This window comes from Megascapheus bottae, chromosome 9 (genome assembly GCF_031878675.1).
Source record: "Megascapheus bottae isolate mThoBot1 chromosome 9, mThoBot2.hap1, whole genome shotgun sequence".
NCBI lineage: Eukaryota > Metazoa > Chordata > Mammalia > Rodentia > Geomyidae > Megascapheus > Megascapheus bottae.
In genome coordinates, this window is record NC_143517.1 from 20,035,066 (window position 1) to 20,046,538 (window position 11,473).

Genomic DNA, 11,473 nt, shown 5'->3' on the forward strand with positions numbered 1-11,473 from the left:
GGTTAACATGTTATAAGTCAAATCAGAGGATGTTCTGATTATGACTATATTATTTGCTTGAGGATATAGGGCATTCACTTAGCAAATATTTTTTGCCAACCCTTCTGCTGGATACCAAAGACACAACAGATCATGCTTGTCTTGCTTCAAGATTAGAGACTACATACTTACAAATGGATATGGTACATCTGTTACCTTGGTCATAATCTTAAATATACTAACATAAAAAGTTTTTAAGGAAGATAAAGCATTTCGGTAAAAACCAAGCTTTCTACCTAATAACCTTAGGAGTGTTATTTAAAAGGCCATGTAACAAAAGCTTTATATTATGTGATTGCTATTCTTAATGTACTATGTTACTTCTCTTCTCTTTCGTTGCCCGTTGATTAATCTCATATTGTTACAGTATCTGACTTTGTTACCTGGTATATTGTATATGCCTGTTTGTTTATTTGAAATAGAAAAAGGAAAGGGGGGAAACAAGATGATCGGGAGGCGGTTGGGGGAGGGAAATGGGGACAAAAATATGAGAGGAGGTGTCAATGTGTGAGAAGTGGCAAATGTAACTGTGACTCCTCTATACATTACAATTTTATTTTTAAAAAGCCTGTAAAAAAAGGCCATGTAACATAGCTCATATGCTACTTAAATAAGCTCATCATTTAACTCCCTCAAAATCCAGTGCACAAAAGTCACTAGAAATACTTTTGCAAGGTGCCAGGAGTACTTGCTTAGCATGCACGAAGCCATGGGTTAAATTTCTTGGTATTTACCTCCACAGAAAAAGCTGGAAGTGGTGCTGTGGCTCAAATGGTAGAGAAGAAATCTTGAAAAAGCTCAAGGACAGTGCCCAGGCCCAGGACTGGCAAAAAAATACTTTCATGAATTAAAAATTATGCAGGGATGGGAGTTTGGCTGGAGTGCTTGCCTAGCATGCACAAAGGCCTGGGGTCGATTCCTCAGTATCACATACATAGAGAAAAGCTGGAAGTGGTGCTGTGACTCAAGTGGTAGAGCTCTAGCCTCGAGAAAAATGTCCAAGGACAGTGCTCAGGCCCCGAGTTCAAACCTCATGACTGGAAAAAAAAATTATTCAGAGGGCCAAATGTTGTGCTCTAACAATTCAGTTTATGTTTCTTACTTTGCTAAATTGTATTGCTTCTACTCAAACTCCCTATATTGGTAATACGTGCAATGATAACATGGGTGGCATTTTAGGTGCTGTTTCATTTCACAGAAGGAAAAAAGTTTCCAATTTGTATCATGGGTATAAACATACCTCTGTGAAATTTGTTTAGTAGAGTTCATCTACATTTTTTGGTGTAATAGGATATTGGTGGAATGAAATAAAACTGAAAATCTGCAAAAGCAGCAAATTACCATGAACATAATCATAATAAGCTTTTACTTATAAACAATTTAAGGTCCTGAAAGTTAACATAAAGTCTTGATTAACTTCTCATAACTTACATTCTCTTTTAGTAAAGACAATCTATGTCAGTCACTAAGAACAACTCTACAAGTCAGATATCTTTCCTACTCAAAGTAGAAAAACAGGAAACATATACAACACACACACACCATTTAATCAATATATATGGCTCACTCAAAATCATTCTTGGACATCCCCAGAAATAAGGAACTACTTAAAGCAAAGAGTCTATGATTAAAGAGAGTGATATAAGCTAGGGTGAAATTTCACAAATTTCCCTGGAGAAAAGCAGAGGATTCTTCCAAAGATAGGATGTTCTTAGGGAGTTTTATTTCTATTTATACTGATATTCTAGTGCAGTACACAGATACAGCAAATCTCTGATCTTCTAGCGCACCTATATATTGAAAATAAAGGGGCACGGTGTATATTTTGTCATTAGGTTATCAAAAAGCCTAGTGTCTAGAGAGTCTACTCGTAAGCAACAGGCATCTGAATTCCTGGTTTTATCAAAAAAACTCTCAGCTAACTATCGATGATATGCTAGAGCAGATCTTCTAGCCCTGTGCCACGACTTTATTCCTCTGACTTTACTTTTCATCTTTTGGTGCTATTCTCTCTCCTCCATCCATGTGGCTCTCCTAGCTGTTTCTAGAGTATGCTAGGCATGTCCCCAACTCATTACTGCTCCTACAGGATTCTTAACAAAGCGCAACATTGTGTTATTTGGTTATTACAATTTGGTTTTCAAACTCAAGAGAAATGTGACCAGATTTACCATCAACTATATTTCAATGAAGAAAATATTTAATCTAAAGAGCTAGCAAAACTCCCAACTGCTTTTGTCTCACAGTCATAGTGTGCCAACCCACAAGTGCATATAATGACTACTGTAATGAAAAGCAGAGATGACTTCCCATCTCTATTTGATCTCAGAGAAGCTTAACATAGTCAGAAGGCTGATGGAATTACAGTTAAGCCCAAAGCTCTGAATACTAGAGAATATCCTCAAAAAATTCATCAGAGTAATAGTTGAGTTTGATAGTTGAGTTTGGGTGACCACAGGAAGAAATCACACACACTCACACACCAGAGCCTAAGGGCATAACTACTCCTGGAAGCCATATTCATAACAATGTACTTTGGTCATGTTTTTCCTGGGACTGTCATTTTCCTACCTAAAGGCACCAGTGTGGCAAGAAATGCATGAATGTATAATATGAAGGTTATTAGAAGAGGCATTTGTAGACAATTCTCATTATCTCTCTTCATAGACAAACACAATGACCTGGAAGCCTAGGTTGTGGACTCAGAACTTTATTCAAATATCAGTGATAACCTTTAAGAGCCATAGACCTTTAAACCTGGCATTATCTCTTCTGGTCAAATAAAAGTAACTATATTTATATAGGGTATAAAAGCAAATAGCCGCATAGCCCTTAATAAGTACCAGATAAAAGTTGTACAATACATATTCCTATGAGCCTAATGTAAGTTCGGCTATTATCCCCATCTTACAGATGAGAAAAGCAAGACACACCCAAGTCCATTTGCCCAAACAAATAATACAGGTGAGATTCAAACTTATACTCTTGACCATTTCATTGGCAATTTCCAAAAATTCTGAAGATTAATATGACAATGCATGGAGAATGGACAGCATAATGAACTAGAAAAAGCAAGCTATTTAAATGCAGCTATGTTATTATTAGCATTATGCATAGGAAAATTATTCATATATCTATACACATATATGAATATGTATATATACATATATATACCATAGCAGTTATGAAATTCTAGCAAATGCTTTTTTCATGGCCTTTGCCCAAGGATAATGATCAGGGTACTGGTGGCTCACAGCCTGTAATTTTAGCAACTCAGGAGGCTGAGATTCGAGGATTGCAGTTCAAAGCTAGCCCAGTCAGGAAAGTCCATGAGACTCTTATCTCCAATGAACCACCAAAAAAACAGATGTGGAGCTATGGCCCGAAGAGGTAGAGTGCTAGCCTTGAGCACATAAGGTCAAGGACCATTCCCAGGCACTGAGTTCAAGCCCCATAACTCCCTCTCCTCCACAAAAACATGCACTGAGAGGTTAAGTTGAAGTCCCTTTGTACAGCTACTTAAAGATTTTTAAAAATTAAGAAGCCAGGTTTTTGATTATAGACAAACTCAAAAAATGACACTTAAAAATTTCTTTACTCATGATTTTCCTTAATCTCTCGGAAACTGAATTATGCACAGAAAGTAAACAGTAATAAAATTAGATTACTATGTTTCTATTGACATCAGTATGTTTGACCACAAATATACAAATTTGGCCTGTATAATGCAGCCACAAACCATAATCTTATACATATTTACTCCCGTTTAGATATTTCCTATAAATAAGATTTCTTAAAGATACCTTCATTAGACAAAACTGCATATTATTAAATTAAAATTATAGTGAGAAAAACAAATTCAGATTATTTGCTTTGTAGAAATGACAACAGCTTATAATGGATTATAGCAATATAAATGAATATAATTGAAACAAACATAAAAGATATACAAAACACAACTGAATAAGTTTTAAATGGAGTCAATTTAGCCATCTAATTCAAGATTTTAATGTTATCATCTTGGATATCTGATATATCAATTCAAAATTACTACTTGAATTACCATGAGAATTCCTATAATTTATAGTGAAGATCCCAACTTTCATCTATTTTTAGGTCACTTAAAGACATATTTATCTGAGGAAAAAAAAACAAAACAGAAAAAGAAAAGAATACAAATAAAAAAGATACCTTTATCTGTTAAGAGACCAGTTTAAGAAATCTTCTTGAGTTGGAGTCTGAATTTACAATAGAGGAAACTCTCAATTTGAGTTCTTAATATCTTCACTCACACCTTTTTTGAGCCTTTCCTCACTCCCTACACACAGGCAGTCAAAAATAAACACTCCAACTAGTAACAGAGTAGATGACCAACTTCAGACTCCCAAGGACTTAAGACAAGCAGAGAAAATAAAGATGGAAAGAATCTCTACTTTGCAAACAAGGCCCTAATTAGGTGTGTAAATACAAATCCTCTTTATTATGATAGCTTTGAGTTCTTCTGAAGAAAGAGTTCCCAACAACTTCTCACACTTAACACAAACATCAGGACCAAGCTTTTTACCAGAATTGAACATGCACTCCACATAAGAAATCCCAAGAAATTCTAAGATTTAATGTACAAATGGAAACATCAATATACAAACACCTATTTCTTTAAAATGTCACTCGAAATTTTTCTCTAGTAAGATGTTTCTATTTTGATAATACTTCAAAAGTCTAGAAACAACCCGGAAAAGACAATAAAAAATAATAAAAGACAACAGTGTTTTTACGATCATCCACTCATATCCTCTAGGTGAAACACTAATTGCTTAATACTAATTTGATTAGTCACAAATTTATCAAGAAATGCGTCTCTTCTAACACTGGTCATTCTGATTCAAGCCTGACTTTCATTTATGCCAATATTTTACTATGTCTATGTAATTATATTTCATATTTCAAAGATTTATAAACTGGTAACACCAACAGCTAAATTATAATAATGATTCTCAGAGAAGTTGAAATAGAAAGATAGAAAAAGCTTGTAAGATTTGAAGCATGATATATAGAAAAAAAAAGATTTGAAGCATGAAACATTCAAGTAACTATTCTAAGTGAGCAATACTTCATCTAGAAAATAAAAAAAACACAGTATTTGATGCTTTACCCAGTGTTTTTCTGTCTTTATCCCTTAGATGAACCATGAAAATAGGCACTAGCCTGTAAGTACAGAACCTACAAACATTGAGTCTTATGATAATTTGGCAGCAGACTTGAGAAGAAATTTAATATTCTGTGCCTGGCCATTTCATTCCTTTCTTGTTTGTTCTTTAGATAAAGTTAGGGTCTTTGATACAGGAGATTTTCTTGTTTTTTTATCCTCATTATAGGGACAAGTGGTGGCAGGAAATCAGAAATGGCTCTGAGAGGAGACAACCTATATAAATTCGGGCAAAGCCAGCAACTATGTAAACTAAATGGAAGTTTTGTTGACCTAAATAATTTCAATTGAACTGAGAGTATTTTCACTCAGGCTGCAGAGAAATTGCTTATGAACTCTGTGTGTGTATGTGTGTGTGTGTGTGTGTGTGTGTGTGTGTGTGCTTGTGTAGACGGAAATATTTGTAAGAATTAAAGGAGGTGAATAATATTTTGAAAAGTAAAAATTTCAATGCATTTTTTGCTTCATCCTTTTAAAATTAATTTTCATTGGTAAAGAGTTTCAAACTAAGATCTCAAAGAAGGAATAGGAAAATCTATAATATCTATAATGATTTTGTTCCAGTGACACTTGCCAGATGCTAATGAACCCAATAATTTTAAATCTAACTCCTTTTTTGGTGGCTGAAAGGAAAGAAGAATGTACATGAAGGAACATAAAAGTAGCAAAAGAAATGTATTCACAGACTTAATTACCATGTGGACCTTATGCTAGTGTTTGGATCTAACTAGGTATGAAAAAGGGACCATGAAGAAAGATTGTGATTTATATTTTCAGACTGTAAAATAAAACTTAATGTTCCAATCAATTAACAAAAGTAGTTAATTTAATGCCTGGGATAATGTATACTGGTATTTTCTTTTTTTAAATGAATTTATTTACTTATACTATAAAGGTGATGTTCAAAGGGGTTACCATTATATGTCAGGTAGGAAGTACATTTCTTTTTTGAAAATTGTCACCTCTTCACTTGTTTGCTTGCAATTTTTTCTCTTCCGACCTCCCTTCCCCACGATGGTATAGTTCATTTTCAATATGGTATCTAGTGAGTATCACTGCTGCATTAATTCACTCTTTGGCCTAACATTTCTGTGCCCCCCCTATTATCTTTCTCAAATCAGATAAACTTACATACAAGACAAAAAGTACAAGAATGAAAAACAGTGACCATGGGGAAAACAAAAACAAAAAGCAAAATAGCAAAAAACAAAAACAAAAACAAAAAAAAAACACCACCACCAACAAAACAAAAACCTCTCATTTTTATTTCTTGGTGTTCTTTAGATAAACATCCCTTTATTCTGATCATATACACATAACTATTGAGCCTTTGTGATCCTCTCCTAAGAATATTCTCCTTTGCTCTCACTGTGTGAATGTCTAGAGTCCTGTGTAATTTATCATGTCCAAATATAATATTCTGTCTCTAACTTTACTTCCCAATCTCCCAAAACCCAGCAAACTACACCAGTGAGGAAACTTTGAAAATAGAATGAAATGAGCCAGTATTTCCCTGAAGTCAATGCCTGACCAAAAAATCATTTCTAATTATTAAACTATTGTAGAAGAAATTTTGAATTATTTCCCAAATTGAATGCTTCAAAACTTTATTAAGTAAGACATGTCATTATTCCAAGTTGATTTTAATCATGCAAAACTCTTACCAAATTAAGTAATCCAGAATATGAATAGTATATCAAGGTCAAAAATGTAAATATTCAGAAATAACTGTTTACAGGTGCTTAAAAACAAACCACACCAGCCAGGAGTTTGGCCCAGTGGTAGAGTGTTTGCCTAGCATGCACCAAGACCTGGGTTCGATTGCTTGGTACTACATACATAGAAAAAGCCAGAAGTGGTGCTGTGACGCAAGTGGTAGAGTTCTAGCCTTGAGAAAGCCCCAGGACTGGCAAAAAACAATAAAAAAAGAAAAACCACACCTGATGCCCACAGCCATCCAAGGGGGAATTCCTCCAGCACATATTCTGCTTTAGAGCTGGGTGGATTTTTAAAGTATTATTTTATCATCATCATCATCATCATCATCACCATCAACTAATTGTACAAATGGGTTTCAATTCACCATGTCAGTTTACAGTTTATTTTTAGGAAATGACTTGCTAGTAAGACTGTTGAGATAAAATCTTCTCATTCCTATTTCATTTTTCATATAAGAATTATGGGCATTTCATAAATATTGTACTCAATTTATGCTGGTGTGCTTTATTCAGCAAAGTAATTGAACATGCCTGGTCACCCTTATTTCCAGTGTGATTGTCTTCACACAATGGTGGCAGAAATGACTGTTAATGGTTTGCATGTGAGTTCCCACCATGGCTGCCCAGAATGCTGGCTGGAGTGGGCTAAGACCGGCTGTGTGGCTGTCTCCAGACCCAGCCAGCACTCACAGCAAGCATGCTCTCACCTGGAGCCAGATTCCAGAGGGAGAGGAAAACAGTACTTACTGCTGGCTTTTATTTTGCTTGATCTCTACCGTCTATTCCTACACTACAATTGCTTCCCTATACATGTTTTCAATTTCTGTTTGATTGGCTATTGAAAAGGGAAGAAGTTTCAGGTGAAAAGGAGTTTTATTTAGAGATGGTTTTGCTAGGTCAGCAGAGCTTCTACTTTTGACAACAGCTATTTTTTTTTATAAACACTCAGAATGAAAGTTTTTATCATTAAAGAAAAAATAGAGAACACTGATTTGAAAATGATTACTACTGCATAAAAATCAAGATGCCTTATATAAAAAAATATGTGCTGAGTACCAGTGGCTCATGCCTGTAATCCCATCTATTTAGGAGGCTGAGATCTGAGAATCATGCTTCAAAGACAGCTTAGGTAGGAAAGTCTGAGACTCTTATCTCTAATTAACCACCAGAGAGGGGAAAATGGATTTAAATTTTATCTACCATGAATTTCATAGCATTACAAATTTCAAAAGGTTTCACTGATACATATTCAAAAACTACCCTAAAAAACAACAATAATTGTAGCATTTATTTGGTTTATTTGTAAAAATCTGGGCACTGAAAGGCATCTCTGGTGATCAGAATCCTATAGTCAAAGGTTTGTCCAAGGATGGAATTCTAAGACGGATAATTCCTAAAGCTTATTTTCTGAGTCATCAAGAGCCTGAAGTTTAATAAGAAATAAATATATTTTGTAAATGTATGAAAAAAGATACTTTCAAAAAAACAAAATTAGAAATATAATGCAGAATGTCAGATATCCTTTCACGTGCTGAAGTTATAAAAATGCTCAGAGCATCTCTCAGCAGTACATATATAGATCCTGATATATTTCCACTTAAGATACACATGGATCAAAAACAAGTGTTTTTATTTACATAGGATTTATACAAATATCCCCACTATTAATTACACAGAAACAAGTACAGTACAACGGTACTGTTTAAGGTATATGCTATTAATGTATTTTATGTATATCTGCCAAATATCTGCATATTTTGTAGCAACTTTTTAAACTTTATTTATACAAGAATATATACAAGAACACTATAGTACATAAACCATTTCATCAATTTTTAGAAATAGCGCAGTTCAATACTCACATTTAAATGAATTTGGCTATATTCAGTAACAAAATGGAGCATAACATAAAGTAATTCCAAATTTACATTGATCCTATAGTAAAACAATGCTAATTGGTAGGATGCTGTGATCATGATCAGAGAGGAAGTAAAGCACATTCAGCAGTTAATAACGTTATATACACATGAATGCATTATACACACACATACATACATATACATCTGTGTAGTGCATACTAAAATAGACTACAATTTCTCAAGTAACATTGCTCTCAGCAATGTTAAAATAGCCTAGCAATGTTGAGCTCCTAAATAATGATGAATGGTGAAATTACTTAGAGGAGAAATAGCGCAGTACTTTAACAGAGTTGACAGTACTTTAGAAGAGCAACTCACAACCTCTCAGGAACAAAGCATATATTGATGAGGAAATAAGGTACAAAGCAGACACTCACCTTCGGTTTCATTGGGAGTCATGGAATTACTATTTATATGAGAATTATCGAGTTTGGGCCCACTGGGGGATTCACTATTACCACTCAGACGGCTATGCGAGCTGGTTAGATCCTGCATTTCCATAGACCTAAAGACAAGAAGCCTTCCGTTTGACAGAGGGACCAAATTCATAACACCACCATTTAATGCGCTAACGACTTGACACCTCCTTTGAAACTCACTCACACAAACGTCCCATTGTATCTATGTTCTCAGACTCAAAGCAGTTCCTCTTGCATTTTTACTCCAGCCATCATTTCATTATAGGTACATTAAAAGAGACATTTGCCCTTCCCATCTAGACAAATAGTTAATGGAGTTCTGAAAATCTTTTATCTTCTCTTACATAGTTGATCAAGTCACAAGGCCTAACATTAGACAATAACATCTACTTCAATCTTCAAAGAAAAAATATATTCTGGCATTGGTTTCTTTGTATTAAAAAAATCCCCAAAGGTCTTATTTTTCAAAAAGAAAAGGCAAATAAATGGAAATTGATCACTCTTCTATGGAATCTGCTTCATCTAATAAATTTACACAAGGTACTCCCTCATAATTTACCACCCAATTGTAATTTAATGGGTCTCCAAACCAAATAAAACACTTGAAACCTATAGTCTAGTGACAGGGAATGAGATAGTCCTGATGCATGTGTTTACTCTGGCAAACTACTTAATTGTTCCTCTGTTTCCCTTGAAACAAATGCAGCATTAAAACATTATGATGTCGGCTCACTGTTTGCTTTGTGGATTACATACAGCGTGCCCAATTGAAAAGGGATAAGGCCAGCATACAGTGAGTCTCTGAGAGCATTAGCAGGAGTACTTCAGCTGTCACTTAAGGAAACCAGGACAATGCTACTTCAGTGCTATTATTCTGCACTTTTACCATCTAAAAACAATTCAGTCCCTCCGGAAAGTTCCTTTAAGACCCAGTAGTTATGTTGTAAAAGGTAAAAAAGCTACTCACTGCTCATTGGGACAATTTCTCAATGTTTATATTTAATAGTCTTAGTAATAAAGAGAGGAGAAGACTTACTTGAAGTCAGTAAAATATACCTCAGTGTGGGTTCTCCTTTCTGACAGTTAGCTTTAAAAAATATGGTTTAAGGTTTAAATTATTTTTGCTTCATTTTAAACATTTTCGTTTTTCTACTACATAGATTACTATGCATCTATAACGTACAAACCCCCAGCTTAGTTTTAATTATGTTCTAATACCTATGTGCCAGAGATTCCCTTCTTGAATACTTGTTTGTTAAACATGACATTTGAAATATGATGTAAAAATCAATGATAATAAAATCTTTTTTAAAAAAGTAATAATAAGGTAAAGCTTGTTTCATGTTAGATGCATGAACTTATCTGTGTCTCATCTACTAGGGCAATGTAAGGCACAGTCATTTTAATTTAGGACACTGAACCTAAATTCACTGTGGACATCAGTTTAACATCAACAGCTTAACACGAGCCATTTTACTTCTGAACTGAGTTTTACTTCCTCCAATGCGAATTCAAAACAGCAATGATTTGGAACCCAGTTTTCTTCTGATTCTTATTCTATATTCACAGTGTTTCCAACGCAGAAAAATGCAGCCTATAATTATTTTCAAACCAATGTTTCTATTCCTTTCCTGTATAAGACTTTTTTCACGAGTGCACACATACACACATGCACACACGCGCACACATACACACATATTGTTAAGAAATTTTTAACCAAGGCTGTTGCTATTAATAAAAATAATTAAGAAATACTAGCCCCAAATAGGTCTGGGTCACAGAAAGGTAATCTACATATACGTTGAATATCAACAATATCCTTACCTGCAATGTGAGGAAACAGACACATCTGAACTGGTTTGAGATGTTTGCACCTGTGGTCAGGAGTAAAAAAAATTAGAAGCTGTCGTTACAGTACTTCAGGGTCAACTCTTAATTACACAGAGCACATGGCTGAGACCAACAATGACCGCTTTTAACCAAAAGAGAAAAACGAGGATACTGCAGCAGTGAAAGGCATATTGTCTTTAAGTTTGGGTCTCAACTGCTGTTTCCTCCTGCAGGTCTATCCTCCTCCTTCTCCTCCTCCTCCTCCTCCTCTTCTTTTCCCCACCCCTGTGTGGGATGTGTGTGTGTGTGTGTGTGTGTGTGTGTGTGTGTGTGTGTGTGTGT

At 34.8% G+C, this 11,473-nt stretch overlaps 1 protein-coding gene across 1 annotated transcript in view; it reads right to left on the reverse strand.

Annotated features, from left to right (window-relative positions):
- Eya1 (EYA transcriptional coactivator and phosphatase 1) overlaps positions 1 to 11,169 on the reverse strand; it is a 137,073-nt gene extending 125,904 nt beyond the window's left edge. Inside the window, exons 1-2 of the mRNA XM_090338944.1 lie at positions 11,126 to 11,169; positions 9,260 to 9,387 (exon numbers count right to left, since the gene is read on the reverse strand). Coding sequence (XP_090195070.1) covers positions 9,260 to 9,383 — 124 coding nt within the window. The 5' untranslated portion in view covers positions 9,384 to 9,387; positions 11,126 to 11,169. The remainder of the gene's footprint in view (positions 1 to 9,259; positions 9,388 to 11,125) is intronic.
- Between the last annotated feature and the right edge of the window lie 304 nt (positions 11,170 to 11,473).